Below are 18,203 nucleotides of genomic sequence, written 5' to 3'. Positions count from 1 at the left end.
TGCACACAGTCCCAGGCAGCAGGATAGATTGTAGGTGTCACTAAACAGTGCATAGTAAATAAATCATATTTGCAATGCAAGACGCTTCAGCTAGCCAAAGCCTGAGGTGTTCTAGAGTGTAGAAACCAAAGGCTACCGAGCTTAAACCTCCAAGTGGCATTTTCAGCCATGAACTCACAGATAAAGGGAGAAAAAGCCCCACCTATGCTCAGGAGTGGACATTTGCAAAAGCGCAGGAGCCATGGCAATCAGGCTCTGATGGGCACCTCACCGCTGCTCAGAACAGTAACAAGCTAATAGTTCCCAGCTGCAATACCTGAGGTTTCTCTCAGCATCATGTGCACAGCAGTAAATTCTCTTCCAGCCAGTAAGGGTATGCAAATCCCAAGCTCTGTAAATGAGCAGGCTGCTGCTTAACCAGTATTCTCCATTTATTTATGCCAGTCTTACTGGTGTAATTCAGTCAGGCTGGGCTTGCACAGGAACCTGCTTCGTGCAAGACACGGAGACATGCTGCTTGCTTTGCCTGTCATTTCCTTTGGGTGTTTTCCTATAGGAAGCAGGAACTTCCAGGTATCCCACCATCAATTTATTATATAACTGCTCTTGCTTGATACACTGGAACATGTTTCAGTGTATAAAGGTATAAAGTGCCTATTCTGCGCCCAGGGACTATTGTCTATAAATTCAGGCCAGACCTTGAGAACATCATAAACAGGAAGAAGCAAGGCATTTAAGACCAGAGTACTTATTTTCATAGCAAAAAGCAAGCAAACAACTACAAAGTGAAGGGGCACCAGAGAAGAGATAGAAACTTCCTTGCTGGAAATACACAAGACCTGGTTTCATAGTCACCCTGGCAAATTTAACCTGTGGCCCTGCTTTCACCAGAAGGTTGAACCAGATTGTCTCCAGATCCTCTCTTCCAACCTCAAATTGTCTATTACTCTCTAGTGACTTTTATACTCTGGTAAATGCTGGTAGAAAATGACAGAAGAACCAAGATTAAAATACATGCCTCTAAAAATAGTCTTATTGCTAATGCACTTGGAAAAAAGTCCTTCATTCCCATTGCCTGTTACTTATGACAGCTGTTACCAAGTGCTCTGCGGGATGTGCTGCATTTTGTCACTTAAGCACCATGTAAGCCAGTGCATACACAGTACTTCCCCATCATCATTCTGTTAGTGTCTCACCTCCTGGGTGAGGGAAGCCATTGGGTATAGGAGCAATAAACTGTCACCTGCCAAGGAGTCACCCTGGGAAGGCATTGTGGGGAAAGACTGGTTAAAACTGTGCCTCAGACAGATACAAGAACTCTCCAGGTGGTGACTGAACACTAACAGAAAACCTTGGGTCTCTGCGCTGAGCTGATGCCCGACTACGTCCTGGCCCATGTCGCAGCTGAGGTTCCTCAACAGTCACTTTTTAAGACCGCAGACAGGGATTCTGAGCTCCTTGAGCTCTGCAGGGTCAGCAGTACCTGCTACTTCAGGAAGCCACGCTTTTCCTCTGAGAGTGGCAGGGCCCTTTAGACCTCAGCTGAACCTGGTGCCTTGTGGCTGTGCGAAACAGTCCTCCTAGAGCTGTTCAAAGAGAGCTCCCACGAGCACCAAGCTGGAAGGAGAGAGAGATGTTCCTTATGGGTTCCTTCCAACCTGAGAAAGTCAATGATTCTGTGTCTCAGTGTCAGGATGGAAGAAGCCTCCCAGGCCTGTTTGTGGGGCAGAAAGCAGGAAGGTACCTTCTGCACTGCACTAGCACAGCCCAGCTGGACGTCAGGCTCAGCTCCCAGAACACTGAGATGCCCAATGTCTTGTGGAACACACTGACAGCAAGGTGAAGGAGTTCTGTAGCCATTCAAGGGCTGCATCATGCTTTTGATAAACAAGCAGTAGCAACAATGATCATGCCAAACTAGCATTTGTGTGATTTTACTAATTAGGTTGATTCACCTACACACATGTTGCTTTTCTGATTCCAGCTTGGCAGAAGAGCTCATAATGAGATGAGGAAATGCAAGCCTGATAGACTAGGATCTCTTCTGGATTTCATGAACTACTCTAGCATGGCTGTGGGACGTGTCTGTGGTCAGATATAGCATACCTGAACCTTTACTAGTGTTATCTAGACACCAAAGAAGTACAGGCAGGGTCAGAAGTAAAACAGGTCTGTTGTAAGAGTGAATTTCTTTAACTTGACAAATAATGCTATTGCACAGTAATGGCTCTGCCACAAACAAGAGGATTGGTTCCTTTGCTCCTTCCTATTTTAGAAATTATTCTGAATGTCTCCCTAAATAGAAGTGAAAGGCTGTTCCCACCACGGCTTCTGCACGATATTCACCCTCACTTTCTAAATCCCCCAGCATAAGGGAACAAACGCTGATAGGAGTGCAGACCAAGTATTCCTCTGATGCTTTCTCATGGCCTTTTTTCTCCTTCAGGAACTAGAGTGTGACAGCTGGAAGTTTGCCTAACCTCACCTCACACCTGTCATTAGCTCTTCTTAACTTTGTCCTCCAAGAAGTACAGGACTGATCCCAAACAGAAACAGCACCAAACTGGTTCAGAGGTTTTAGCCACCGTACACGCTGCAGATACAGTGAGGAGACATTACAAGGCTGCTTACCTGGGCATACAAGTATGAACCATCTCACATTAAGCTGCCACCCATGAACCAGCTATGCAGCCTAAACATGAGGGATACATCAATGACTTGGCTCCCACACTTCTGGGTTGTGCAGGAAGCATCTGGGTGTGGCATTGGGAAGCCATGGTGGCAGCCCTGTAAGGCATCTAGTAAGAGAAACCTCTCAGAGGGACACCTGATCTGGGACTTTTGTGGTCCAGGTGTGATTCATCAACTTGTGCTACAACACAACCCAAGTTATTGCTGGAAACAGGTTGTTTGCTTTAACTGGGAAGAGCCAGTATATTCTAATAGCATTAATCCATTTGTTGTCACCAGCAGTACAGGGCCACACAAGAGACTAAGTCTGGGCTTTGGGTTGTCTTTAGGTTTATTCTGTCACACTGCTTTCTCTACCTGTCTCCTCCCTTTAGTAGCAGGACAGAAAGAGAGGAAAGTGACTCTGTTGTTCCTTTTTGGCAAATGATCAATCAATTGATTGAAGACTTTTCCTCTACCCTAAAAAATGCAACAATCAGCACATAAATCTCTGCTTTTCTTTCCTAGTATACTAAGCTCGACACCTCCCGAAATAAGCATGTTACTGTACCTCAGGTGTGAGGTAAAGTAAATACCACAATCACATTTCTAATGGTAACTTAAAACCCTGTATATGGAGCACATTTATTAGTGATGAGAAAAGGACGATGGGCAAATAGAAGAGAAGTATTTATGCCAAAGAGGATTTCTAACTTCAGTATGACAACCTTCATTAAATGAATGATAAGTGTTTACTTTCTATCTTTAAAAAACCCCAATTAATAACAAAACAAGTAGGCTGATGTAGCAGTTGGATCCATGCTGCCTCATCTGCCAACACCCACAAAGGGGTATTTCTGGTCAAGAACAATAACAACTGTTAACAGTTGTTGAACAGTAATGACACGATGCCTTTTGGTTACCACAACAGTTATTAGTGATGCATTTCTCTTGGGGTGGCAAGAAACCACAGGATTTCCATTATTGGTGGAAGTTTCCCTTCTGCTTCTGCAAGTGCCTGGGCAGCAATCCCAAATCCTGGGGCTGACCAGCCCTTCCTAGACACCTCACACTCCCACTGCTGCCTTGCTTTCCTGCCTGGTTATGGGTACCCACACCAGCCATCATGTCCTGTGCCCAGCCTTGTACTTCAACACTGCCTTCTGCTGGTCAGGCCAGAGCAGATTCACAGAATCACAGAATTTGAGGGGTTGGAAGGGACCTCGAGAGATTGAGTCCAACTCCCTGCCAAAGCAGGTTCCCTAGAAGCTGCACAAATAGGCGTCCAGAAGGGTCTTCAGTACCTCCAGAGAACGAGATTCCACACCCCCCTGGGCAGCCTGTCCCAGGTCTCCCTCACAGTCACCATGAAGTTCTTCCACATGTTGGTGCAGAACTTCCTGTGCTCTAACTTGAAGCCATTGCCCCTTGTTCTGTCTCCACAGACCACTGAGAAGAGGCTGGACATTTCCCACTGTGCCCCACACTTCAGGTATTTATAAACACTGATCAGATCCCCTCTCAGTCTGGGAGCTGAACAGCCCCAGGTCACTCAGCCTTTCATCGTTGGGCAGATGCTCCAGGCCCTTCATCATCTTTGTGCCCCTCTGCTGGGCTCTCTCCAGGAGAACGATTTCTGTTAAATTCCTCTGAGGTGGGACCCTCTCCTCACTTGCAGCCTTTACACCAGGGGTCCCAAACTACATTTCAGCTCATCTGTGAAAACCAGTATCAACTCAGGTTTCACTAATTATCTGCAACTATAACTGGGCACTCAAGCCAAAGGGCAGACTGATTTTTCTTAAATTTAAATAAGACCCTTTCAAATTGTGCTTTTCTATGTGTGAAATGTTTTGCCCCAGCTACAGACTGAAAGAGTAGCTCTTCTCTCCCTCTCCTCCACTTGGCTCAAGTCACTACTGTGACTCAATATGTGATTTTGATTTATTAAGACTAATTTCCCACAATGAGCAAAACAAAACACATACAATGGTCCATCTGGGCAAATAATTTCTGAAAATGCTTGCAAGACAAACAGCACAGTGCACTCTGAGACACAACACATGAATAATAAACGGGCATTTTAGCATTATATATTTGCTAGCATATAATAAGATATGCTGGATTTACGTTGAGATTCAGATTTGTCTTCTATTAAAATGCTACATTTTGGTTTAGTTGAGCCAGTATTTCACAAGATTTCTGTTTCTACTGGAATCTCAATGCTGGTTTTAATAGTAAAAAGTAATTTCTCAATTTTAATTAAGGTTATTTAATTATATCTCAAGTCACTATATATAACAAAACCAAACAACCAACCTGCAGACCTCAGGCCAGCAAAAGTACACCGATTCCAGCCAGGGATGATATATACCTCAATTAGCAATAAATTACAATGTTAACATATGCTCTCCATAAAACAATGCTCCAGTGACATGTTTTCAGTGGGACTGGAGTAGAAAGAGCTCTCCTGTTGTGATTCACGGACAAAAACCCTGGTTTTGACAGGAGTTTCAATGCCACAGCAGAAGTAAGGTGAGAGCTTCCAAGCTCCTTTTTTTTTTTACAACATAAGGGCATATGGTGAGGAGAAAACCACTGCACACAGGCCAGCAACCAGGGCTGCCAGGCCCTGAATGAGGTGATCCCACACTTTCAGGTGGATAACCTAACGATTGAACTGTCAACTGCCTGCTCTGCCTTTCTATCTGCCCCCTTGAGGAGGCAGATAAAGGGCATCTGAGTGAGTTTTGCTTCCTCCATGGCCACATCTGCATGCTTTCCAGGAGGAGCCCAGCTGAGCAGTCTGCAGCCCTAAGCCTGCCCCTTCCCCATAGATGCTCCCCTGCAGCATCGCTTGGGATTTGTCCATCAGAAATGAGGAAGGGGCACAGATCACTGGTCTCAGAGCAACAGCAGTTTGCAGAAACCTAAGACCACAATAGGATTTTGACAGACCTCAGATGCCCCAACTTGCTTGACTATATTTCTTGTGAACTTTACTGCTAATGCAAGCCCTGACAGATAAATGCTCCCAAGGTATCAGCAACTACATCCTGTTCCCTTGCCTGAGCACTACAGCCTTTCCTGCAGGAAACATTTCCTAGGGAAGCATCCCCATTAGTACACAGCCTGGTTTATGTGACCATGTCCAATGCACTACTGTGGGACATGCTGCTTTGCAAAGAGGGCTCTTTGATTTTGATTTTTCTTGGTAACAAAGAATCCCCTGATGGACAGCAGATGCATTTTCTCAACTTTGACTGACAAGTCAATGTGAAAATGTGTTACAAAAGAAAAAAGCTAGAGACCCAAACATGACTTGCTAAGAACTGTGTGACAGAAACCCACCAGCTTTTTAAAGAAACATGAGAACTAACTTGCTACTGGAGATTTTGTTTATCTTTCCCAGGCTGGCAGCATTTCTATGTCTTGCTTTAATCACAGATACGATGAAATCTAATGTCTTCACAATTTTTATACAGTGTACATATCTCTGCCTATTTAGTTCCTAAGAAACAGAAAACCATACCACAGACCACACAGAGAAAGATGATGCTTAGTCTTGTGCTCAACTGGATTGTTCTGAGTATGGGGATGAGCTGTTTCATCGCATATGGATTATGAAAAAGATCATAACTTATCTCAGACCTGAGCATTCAGCATCTTTATCATGAAGCAAAGAGATGTAGCAGGGGAGAAGGAAAACAGTCCATGAATCTAATAAGAACAAACATTTAGATAAAAGAATGGGATGAGAAACAAACTCCATATAACCAATGAAGTAATCAGAGATGATGGTTTGCTTGAAGACAGGGATGAGCAATTTTTATACAGCAAGGCAGGAAGTTAAAAAAAACCCCAAACAAAACCAAACAGTCCTTCTGCTCTTTCCTGGCACTGTAAAACTTAAGGCATGTTTGTTTCAGGTTTCATTAATTCTATATTTTCCTGAAGCATATGCATTTCTTGCTGCTATTTATTAATCAGGCAATAACTATTTTATTACTTCAATTATCACTGCTGTTTATATTTGGAATTGAAGGTGGTGAGGGCTGGTATTGCCTTTATAGTGGTATGAATTCGAAAAGGATCAAAACAACTGCAGAAGCGATTACTTCACTCAAAATCTCTCTCGTACCTGAACTGCACACAAGCTGAGGCAAGATCAATCTGCAAGGCTTTAATGACCCGTATCCTGGGCTACATCAAGAGCAGTGTGACCAGCAGGTCAAGAGAAGCGATTCTGCCCCTCCGCTCTACTCTTGTAAGACCCCACCTGGAGTACTGTACCCAGCTCTGGGCTGCTCAGTACAGGAAAGATACTGAGCTGTTGGGGCAAGTCCAGATGGGGCCACAAAGATGATCAGAGGGCTGGAGCACCTCTCCTGTGAAGACAGGCTGAAAGAGTTGGGTTGTTCAGCCTGGAGAAGAGCTCTGGGGAGATCTTAGAGCACTTTCTAGTACCTGAAAGGGCTACAGGAAATCTGGAGAGGGCTCTATCAAGGAGTGTAGTGAAGGGGACATTTAGATTAGAAAGAGATAATTCCCTGTAAGGGCAGTGAGGCCCTGGCACAGGGTGCCCAGAGAAGCTGTGGCTGCCCCTGGATCCCTGGCAGTGTTCAAGACCAGGCTGGATGGGGCTTTGAGTACCCAGGGAGGGGGCAGAGCAGTAATACTTCTAGGCCAGTTGGGGCTGTTTAAATCCCAAATACTAGAAGCTATACGTCAACAGTCTAAGATGACTACTTTTCTTTCCATGCTTTTGTAGGATGAAATAAAATCTGGAATGTTTTTAGTCTTAGTCCAAGTCAGTTACAATTTCAGATGACAAACCGACTTGTCTCCACTTAAATCATATAAAAGTCTGTAACGCAATAAATTTTATAGATGTCTAAAAAATATAAACTTTTAAATGAAGTAGTAGTTCACTGATTTATTGTATTATTCCCTATTGTCTAACCCAATTAAATTCACATTCAAGATTAAATTTTGGCTAGCCCATATTACTGATAAGAAACATCTCAGTGCTGTTGCTTTGAACTTTGCTATGACAGCATCCTTTGTATACAAATCTAAAAGGAATTCAAATTACACACCTTTCTTATTTCAGCTGGCAGATCCATAAAATATCTGTGGGGAAAAAGAGCATGTGGGTCCAGATTCTGCAAGATTTGTTACGGTACTGCGCTCATTTTAGGTGTAGGATATTGCAATGTCATCTTGGATTACAGCCATGACCTAAGCATTCATCTCTGACTGACAGCAGCAAAACACACAGATTCTCAAAAGCTGTAAAGATTAGATTTAGGCTAACAAAAGACAAATAAGTTACACTTGTATAATACTTATTCTATTACTATTCTTTGAGAATACTAGCAAGGTTGCGTGGGCAAAGCTATAGTCAGAGCCATTTCACTGCTCCCTTAATGCTATCGCTGCTTTTCAAAGCCATTGGTCCTTTAGGATTTTTAACCTTGGCCTCAGAACCGCTTGTGTTTGAACTGTGAAAAGCTGTTGTGCTGGAGAACAACATTAAGACGTATTGAGGCGCGATTGTGTGGCAAGAAGCAGCGCTCAAAGAAGGTGCAACGGGGGATTTTTGTGTTTCTTATCAGTCGCAGTCCACGCCTGCTCTAGTCTCAAAAACGGGGGAGGAAAAGATGTTATTTCTAACTGCCAGTTCCTCAAAATCAGCTTGGGACTTCACTTGATCCAGTTTTGCATTACTGAAAGTGAAAGTTACTGTAGATTGTAACTTGCCAGTTGTATTGATGCATGAATCAGCAGCTACAATAAACCCTTCAAACACCTTATCTGCCAGGGATGCAAATAACAGCGATTGTTGAATAGCATACTCTAAACTTCACTTTACTTTTGGCTTTGCAGGGTGGTTATGAAATAGCCTTCTATTTGCATAATCACTCTTCAAAAAAACACAACTATATGGCGAGGATTTAAGTCCCAGCTGAAAAAATTGAGGAGCTGCTATAATCTCTGGCGAACTGGCATTTCAGCTGAAGTGACTGGCAGAAACGGAAGGTGACCTGCATACAGATTATTGGTAACGTGCTGCAGTTGGGATGCCACAACTAGAACAATAATACATTGACAAGAGCTTTGTTCCTGCCCATGGGATTTAGGATCAATGAAGTTATTAATCTCTTGACATTTGCGGTGAAGTCGCAGTAAGGAGCTAAGGAAGAGATGGCTGCAGCGGGCCAAAGGCTGGCAGGTTTGCTACTTCTGCATGGCCTGTGACAGGCCACTCTCGCTCACAGCCTCGTGCTGTGTTGGTACCCCAGAGGTACACAGTACCTCATGGACACCCCCGCAGCACCTCACTGCTGCCATCCCAGCCCCAGACTGCCAGTCTGGGGGGAGGAGGTGGCTGCTGTAGTCAGAGTGATGAGGAAGAGCTGGGCTCCGGCCGTGGAAGAGGAGCTGTCAGACAGAGCTGCAGTTAGATCTGGCCCAGATGTGGTTCAGAACTGCTCAGTTACACCTTGCAGAAAAATGAACCCTGTTGATTTGAACATGCTGCAGGTGTCAGCACGCCACAGCCTCAGCAGGTTCATCTAGCAGCAGATCACACTGGCTCTCAAAAACACACGCTTATGCAAGACACAATGAGAGACAGGAAGGCAACAGGTCCAGGCTCTCCAAGAGAGAGAGATTCAGCATGGCTGGAGCTTGTCTTAAGACAGAATTGTTATTGCTTTGAAAAAAAAATCTCCATACATCTTTCTCTCATCATGAGTCTGAGTAGTTTCACAGTATTACCTAATTGGTAGAAGATTTTTGGGGCCAGACACATCAAACCACCCATGATGTGCACATTCCGTGCAGTGCTTTGTTCTCTGCTCTCCAGGCTTCCCACCTCTCCAGGGTTGCTCTATGTAATACACAACTGTTGCTTAAAATGGTGCTGTAAATGTCAAACACTTAAGAAGACACAAATATAACACCTTATTGTATTGCTGTTAAAATTCTACCTTACATATTGCCTCAAAAAAAGAAAAAGAAAAAAAGGAAGAATTTGATGAAAAAAATCAATTTGCCAGTATAATGAGTAATGGGATTCTGCATAACTCCTTCTCTATACAGACTACACACACTATTGATGACACTTTAAACTCCTGATTTAATCAGCTTTTCCGAGTCAGTTTTTATTTGTATATTAATATCACAACTGAAATGAAAATTCAAGAAGCAGAAATCAGCTACACATGTTTGATGCCGTATGTGAAGGCCTTAGATATTTAGCAACATCTTTGATGTTTTGATCTCTGAAGAAATCTTACTAAAATTATGATCAAAGGAATTCATATTATTCCAAGTACTTAAGAACGAAGCATCTTAGGGCAATAATCAGTATTCTGTTTAATCCTTCACCCTTGGAATCCATTATTGCTAAGCACCTCAATCTGATGAGAGTTACATTTACTTAAGGACGATATTCTCCTAAAACAGAATCAGGAGTAACAGAAAGCAACGCTTCCAACTTACTAGGGATTGGATTTTATTCTTCTGACTGAAAAGTGTTCTCTCGAGCTGGTTTTTAAATGCCCCTAACTTAAGAAAATTGGCATGCAGGTCATTATGAGACCATTCAGATGTTTATTTTTCTACAGAAGGCAAAGAAAAAAGAATTTCCAATACACAGCTACTTTTAATTTAATCTATTTCTAAGTATTTCCTATTGCCAGTGTTTATAGAAGACTATTACACAGATGGATATATCTAATATTTATGAAGTAAATTAACACTCTATTTTATAACATGCAAAGGCAGATAAATAATGAATTATCCTTTTCATCAATCTGACCACATAACGTCTATTTCACTGTAATACTAAGTACCACATAAGATTGGTGGTTGCAATCCCCCATGGCAAGCTAAATCAAACACTGTGATACAAAGAATCCTGAAACTGCAGCCTGTGGAACAGTGGAGCACTAGAGCCAGGCAGGATTCAACACACACGCCAATTGCTGGTTAGATTGTAGATATACTCAGGTGGTGGAGGAGTGATAAAGGAGGGCTGTACTTTTGCATGAGCAAATAAGAGATGAAACCACAACTCCCAGTCACAGCCACAGTCCTAATAACCTCCCCACATCCCTGACAACGCAATACCTCCTCCTCTTTACCTGTGCAGATTCTTTTCCTCCCTGCACACCCCACCTACAAAGGTGGGCTTTAATCTTACAGAGGTTTTCTACTATTTATATCCCCACGCTCCATCACTTCTTAATGGTGAAAGATTACAAGCAGACTAATGTACAAACACATCTGACTCCAAACACACTGCTGTAAGCATTCTTCCAAGCTGACAAGAAAACATGCCTACTTTAAATGAAAATCAATCTCTGTTAAATCTGTTAGCTCCAGCTCCTTTGGACTGGCACAGCTTTTAGAGCTGACAAAGAGGCCTGCTGAAGCAGTAATGTCAGAGTCATGCAGTCAGCTTTGAAAGATGGCAGGTGTACCAGGTGTACCAGGACTGCAAGTGCAGATGATGGAACCCAAAACAATGACAGAGGCAGACACAGGTTGATCATGCCTCTTACACTCCTTAGTAGGTTATCTTGCCTTTTGGGCTGAGGGGTTTGAGAACAAGGCCTGTGAAGGACATGTTTTCAAAGGTGCATGTTTTGTTCACCCTCAAGCACCTTCTGTCCTGACTTCAGCACGCTGTGCAGTTCAGTTATCGCACCCCCACAGACCCATTTTGTCTTTTCATCTGTCTGTATCTACACCACTGAAAAACAGGAAGCCATGCAGACAAGATGTTCTACCAACACAAAAACAGCACAGGAGTTCTAAGTGTGCTCACACAGCCCGACCAGTCACAGGCTTCATGTGAACTGTGGGGCTCAGGAGTCCTCATCTTCCTGGGACTCTGGACTGCAGGACAGTTAATCAAAAGCTTTGGAACAGCAGCCTGGCATCAGAGCAACTTACAAGGAAATAATTTCACCTCATTAGAGTTCATAAACTGTCTGGCACAACAGAATTTTCAGTTGCCTTTCTTACTGGACACACTACATGGCTATTTCAGGGCTATTATCCTGAGACATGTAACACAAGCAGAAGAAACTCCTAGCAATTTTAGCTCTGGTACCAAACCCAGTTACTTACTTGGTTATAGTGCTGAAGTTTATCAATTAAACTGCTGATGAGTGGGTCCAATCCTCTGACTTTCAGTTCTGGATTATTAATTTGTGCCTTCAGTCCGTTTGAAACAACTCTGCTGGTGTAACTGAAAAAGATAAGGAGGGGGGGGAAGAGAAAATATCAGTGACTGGCACCATATCCATCAGAATGAAAAAATCACATTAAAAGGGACTTACAAAGAGCAAATATTTTCTTAATATGAATAGCAATTTGTAATAAATATTTATGTTTCTAAATACACCAAATCAGCATAAAATCGCAGTTTATTGCAGTATTACTCATCACTTCAAATTATTCAAGTCATGAACTGACAATTTCATAAACCACAAAGAGGCTCCTTTCATTTGTATTTTAATATTTGAACCTTTGTAACTGCCACTCTCAGGTTCTTCCATGCAGCAAAGCTGACAGATTTCAAAAACTGATCTTTCATAATGACAGAAACCCAGAGAATGTAAGACAGAAAGTACATGAGACTGAAATAAAATCTAGCAGTCTGATTTTGAAAAGATTCTTAATCAAAGTGAGAGATCAAATTTCTCTATCAGCTACCAGTTGATAGTCAAACTGTCTAGAGACACTGTAAAGCAGGACCTGCTGTTCCACCACTGCTCTTCAGCATGCTCTGTCTGCATTACAAACTCACTACCAGGGCCCTCATATAGGATTTCTAACCAAGTCTTGCTTCGTTTGAGGAACAGCAGCTGTTCTCACACTGCAAGGACCTATTTCTCATCCTCAATCTTCTCTCAGTGATGGCTGACTAAACAGTTTCTGACAGGCTTTTCTGGAATACACCGAGTGTGTCCTCAAAACCTCATCAGCTTGGGGCTCCACTCATGTTCTGATGGGGAGAATCCCAGGGCTGTGCATATTTGGTCTCTACTTCTGCACACATCTTCACCATAGCTGGGGGGGAGAAGTCATCAGCACAGGCGTGCTGAACCCAGCGCTTCCTGGAAAGGTGCAAAGTCCTGGGCAGTGGCTGCAGAGGTGATCTGTCCATGCACAATTTAAGTTCAACCCATCACAAATCCCAGAGAGATTCAGAGCAACCCTCTTTGGAGACTCACCCTTTGGGACAAGGGAAACGGAGTGTTCTCAGACTCCCAGACATGCCCAGGAGGAGCTAATTAAAATGCCACTTCAAAGTAGTAAAAGTGCCAATTTCTACTGTAGAAAGACAACAGAGTGGGTGTGTGGGGGGAAGACCTAGCCCTCCAAATGAATTTGTCCTGATGAACAACAAAATTTATGCAAACTGCTGGCAAAACTGCTGCTGAAAATACGTGGCTTAGAAAGAGGAAGAACCAGGAACAGTCCACATTTTCAGCAACCTCAAATTCTGCTTCTCAGGAAAAAAGAAAAACAAATGCTTTAGAACAAGGAATTGAGAAGCATCATACTTTTCACTAAAGCTACATACTGTTCTGATTTTTCACGATGTACAACTCATACAAGCATAAAGTGATCTGGAAGCATAAACTTGCATGATACAATGGTGTGTGCAAAATGATGGTCAGGTTCTGATCTTACAAGCAGGCTCAGAGCTGGACCCATGTCCTCAGGAATAACTCAGCTAAAGTATTATTTTTAAGTCTTTATTTTTAAGGATCTATACCAACATATAGATGATATCGTCCAGCAATTCATCTGGACGATAAAGAAACTCTGCTGCACCTTATTTGCCTTTTGCTTTACCTTTATTCACAAGTCACACTATCTGCTGGAGGCTCATCACCATTCACCATGTGAAAACACATCGTTACCCACTGCAGATCTACAGGGACACTTGACACAGCTTTTTGAGATCATCTAGTTGCAACACAGGAGAAATTTAATTTAATGGGTCAGCTCCGCCAGTCTGTTCAGTGATTCTCTGTGTGCATTCTTTATCTGCTCAAAAACTCATCAACAGCAGCAAAAAGCAAGGGTTTTCCTTTTCATTGCTCTTGACTGCTTTCCATTCAACCCCTGGTTGGAGCTACTGGAGTTTCTCTAGAGGCTTATGCCTTTATAATCCAGGATAAAGAATGCAAAATTGCATCCCTTCTGCGTTGGTTGGATTCGGGAGTTTTTTGGCAAATTATATTGTTGGGTTTTTTTCCCAGTGAATCACAAGCTTCCATTAAATGCCTCTAAAGTCATATTACAAACCCACAGCACTGCATGGAGCCTGCATAAACATGACCAATTTGGATAGCAGCAGCAGCATTAATGTCAGAGTCTTCAAAGGGACCCGAAATGTGGAAAGTCAGTCTCAGTCAGCTCACGTATGTTACTGTCACTAAATACATACCCTCCTCCACATACATCATCCTCAGGAAAATAGGACCATTTGCTTTCAGTTCACAGTCCAAGACAGAATGGATACTCACATTCTTAAAGTTCTGTATGTGTTTAAAGTCTCTTTAAGACTCTAGAGATATGCATAAATTATGCACAGAGATTTCTGGTCCCCAGATTGCTTGTAATTAGATGCATAACGCGGATTACCTGAATTTCAGATGTCAGAGAAAGCAGGCATGAGTTATGTGAATCCCACACCTTTTCCTTCTCTCCTTGCTCTAGGGTGGCTTCAGTATGGCAGCTCTAATAACTGCATCTAACTGCTGCTGCGAGGCTCCAGGATGTAAGGGTCTTTGCTCTGGAATGTGACCTGCACAGGCTGTGGTCTGGAATGTGACCTGCATGACTGGCAATCCCCAGAAAACCAACTACAGACCCCTGGCAGTGGTAAAATGGATGTGATCTGCCACACAAAGACTAGATCAACCAAAAAACGGCGAGCTCAGAGGTGGGTGCACCTTGCAAGGAGGAGGCAGAGCAGACAACTGAAGAACTACACAGCCAGCAAGCAGGGAGAAATTCCTCCTGTCTGTCACAGCCAAGAACCAAACGTGGCACTAGAAAGACGTGAGGTCCATATGACTCAAGCTACTACCTTGTAAACTGTGAATCTTCCTACCAGCTCTGTATCATGCTAAAATACTCTGAAATAAACACTATACATTTCCTGAGCAGTAACCCAATTACTGCACTTCTTTGCACTATCTGAAACATTTTTTTTGTTGACATCAGATCCTGAGTTACTGGAAATGTACATTAAGTAGGATCAGAAATTGGCTTGCTTTATTTAATAACCTGCAATTTAACTGAAATATTGTTGTACAGAATTGTTAACTCTGGTTACAGCTCTAGTACTTTATTCATGCTAAACCCAGAAATGTCAGCAGGAATGGCCAAGAAAGTTGTATTAAAATATTGCTCCTGGAGCAATCCTGAACATAACTGCTATGTTGGAGCCTGAGGAACACCACATCCAGACAGAATTTTCATCCAGTCCTCAAGCCTCGTGCCAATGTTATTCCACTGATTGTTTGGGCAAAGCTGGGATACTTTAAAAAACACAGAAAACCAACATATAACACAACCCCCCAGACCCTAGCTCTACAGTCTTTCAGGGGAATGGTATCAGTTCTTTTAGATTTAGCTAACATGGCCCGTTGCAGGTTTAAAAAGTAGTAAAAATTGAAATTGCATTTCAGCTGAAGGCACACGTTCTTATTTTCTATATAAATATAGCCAAATTAAGATATTTGAGCCTGAACACTTAGTTTAAAATAGAGCCAGATGCTGTCCTGAAACGTGCTGTTTTTAACTCCCAATATGAGAAGGAATCAAGGTACAGGACTCTCTCAAAGACAAATATGCCTTTTTAGACAGTTCGACACTTTAAGAACAACATACACTGCAGAAGTAACTTCAAATTCCAGGCAAATGACTGTGGGAGCTGCATCAGGCATAGACCTAACCAGCTGTGATATTTAGCTGCAAAAGCCCAAGGAAGAGGGAGGTGTTCTCACACCACTCCCTCCCCTCCCTCCCTGCAGGAGCCCACAGCAGTCAGGATACAAGTGGCAGATAAAGCTCTCGTAGGCAGCTTTTCCAAGTATTATTGATCAAGCTCCAGCTGGGAGACTATTTCCATTACTCCACGTTCCTTGGGGTGCTATTACCCTGAGTTGTGCTACCAGCAGCCACTGAGCAACCCGGTGCTTTGAGCCGGCAGCTAATGGCCTGTCCTCTTCCTGAGCCAAGTCAGCTCCAGCTCCTGTACTCGCTGGAGGGATCAGAGCAAGACACCACACTCACCTCCTGTGCTCTCAGAATTATCTATATTGGAAATTCAGGATACCTGGAACCTGAACTGCACCTGAACAAAATTCTTTGAATTTTACTTCTCATTTATTCACTTAAGTATTTGGCCCAACACAGCTTCCTAAGAGACATCAGAATTCTCGTTTAATTGTGGGAGAAATGGGACTTCTACCAGGACAAGCCAAATCCTAGTCCCACATTCAGTTCAAAGGAATCCGTAAACTGTCATAAACATCTCTGTGGGACAGAAATCGGTTTGGATGAAGTAGTTTGTCATACAACCTCGAGAGGTGCCATGTATAAAAAATAAAGAGCAAAATATGTTGAGTACAAAACTGAAGATGTATTTGCTGAGACTTTTCTAATTTGTAAAGCACTTTTTAAAACCATAATTACACCCTGCACATCATGAAGGCAATGATTTTGAACCAGAAATATTTTTCATAATCTGCCATGGGGTTTTTTCCTTTATTTTTGTCAGAAATGGTTGAACAATTCTGCTGTGATCAACAACAGCTAAACCAGCAACACCTTTCCAAAACACATTGGCAAGCTGAAACTCTTTGTGACCAAAACTCTACTGTTTCTCAAAGTCATATTACATCACTTTTGCAAAAATGTGACTGTCCTATTGTCTGTACAAATGTAGTAACTGTTCTGTAAAAATTAACCCCTCACCCCTGAAAATCGCACTAAAAACAGAAGACAGGACCCCCATAAAAAAAAAAAAGGACAAGTTTTTCTCAGCAGTCTAAAACTCAACAGCTGTCCAGCAGCCTGCTAAAGTCAGAAATCTGAAGAAACTAAGCCACTAATTTTACAACCAAGAAAACAATAAATCCACTGAGCAAAGCCAGTCTTTGCAATGGCAATTTCACATCCAGCTCCACTGCTTTTCTTCATCTTTGGGCATAACTTCTGAAACAGGAAGCAATCCTAGAGATACATGTTGCCTGTAAACACACGCAGTAGTAGATAACCTTATGCAAATAACAACACTGAATCAAAATGATATCTTTTCAGGCCCATATGTTTCAAAGTCCTTCATTGACTTCAGCTCGTTCATTGACATAGCTCTCATTTGCTAAAAAAATTCCCAAGTAGCCTGTTTATGCCAGCAGTGTACTCACCTCTGTCAGAGCGGACACCACCCACCACCACTAAATGACTCAGAGGTTAAAGGGTTAGAGGGGGAGAAGGAAGAGGAGCTCTGAATGTGTCATTTACCAAGAAGCAATGAGAAATATGGATAAGCTATTTAAATGGCCTTGAGGTCCACTGAACAATTAATTCGGTTGCATTAGGCATGGTTCAGCAGATGGTATGTTTTGCCTTCCATTTATTCTTAATTTGACCCTTGGGGTGGAATGGTTTGCCTGAAATTCAGTTATGTGAATCCACTGCTGATCTATGTCAGCCTGTTGCCTCTCCAAATTAATGATTTTTGGACATCTTCCTTTTAGGTTTTGGATGCAGCCCTTGACACATACAACCCACTGACCTACAAGGACTCTGCAAAGAATGATTTTCTCCCAAACCAAGCAACACAGAAGTGTACAAGGACCAGTAAAAACAGTGACTAAAACCCCCATACAGTTGCAGGATTAACAATAATGCATCAAGATTTATCAGCTTTGATCCAAATCCCCCTTCTGCTCACTCCTTTGCAAAATGGCATGAACAAGCAGAAGGTACAGGAACTGTACGTCCCTTGTGTGGTCACCGTACTACTGTGTCACTCAGGACCTTGAAGGAAGCAAAGCAAGTGCCGTTCTCCTGAAGTGATATTGGTGCTTAGACATGATTGTCCAGGAGCAAGAGCCAGCCAGCGCTGGATTCTCCTTTGGCTCAGCTGACCCTAAGCTGCTCCACATGATGACACTAGCCATGAGCAAGTGTGTCCCCATTCCAACCCTTGCCATTCAGACTGACCAACAGACAGATTGTGCTTTGCCTCTGAGTGCCTCCCACAACAGGACTCTGCCGAGAAACGTCTTGTCTCGCACTTCTTATCAGTTCTGTAACAGTTTAGTAACCCGGATTAGAGTCATTGAGCATCTTGGCTGAGACATCTCAGAGAAAGGACTGATCAATCCCTGAGTCCTACTGCTGCTTCTGGGAAATAAATGCTCTTTTACTAAGCTGACACAATAAGCAGTTTATTAAAAAAAAAAAAAGACTGAAATAAGAAA

At 42.8% G+C, this 18,203-nt stretch overlaps 1 protein-coding gene across 1 annotated transcript in view; it reads right to left on the bottom strand.

Annotated features, from left to right (window-relative positions):
- LOC311194192 (glypican-5-like) overlaps positions 1-18,203 on the bottom strand; it is a gene marked incomplete at its 5' end in the record, with an annotated part of 343,706 nt that overhangs the window by 129,694 nt on the left and 195,809 nt on the right. The window contains one exon of the mRNA XM_084267218.1: positions 11,815-11,935. Within this exon, the coding sequence (XP_084123344.1) occupies positions 11,815-11,935 (121 nt within the window). The remainder of the gene's footprint in view (positions 1-11,814; positions 11,936-18,203) is intronic.

This window comes from Gallinula chloropus (assembly GCF_964237585.1).
Source record: "Gallinula chloropus genome assembly, chromosome: 8".
NCBI classification, from domain to species: domain Eukaryota; kingdom Metazoa; phylum Chordata; class Aves; order Gruiformes; family Rallidae; genus Gallinula; species Gallinula chloropus.
This window is presented reverse-complemented; position numbering and strand designations above follow the sequence as displayed.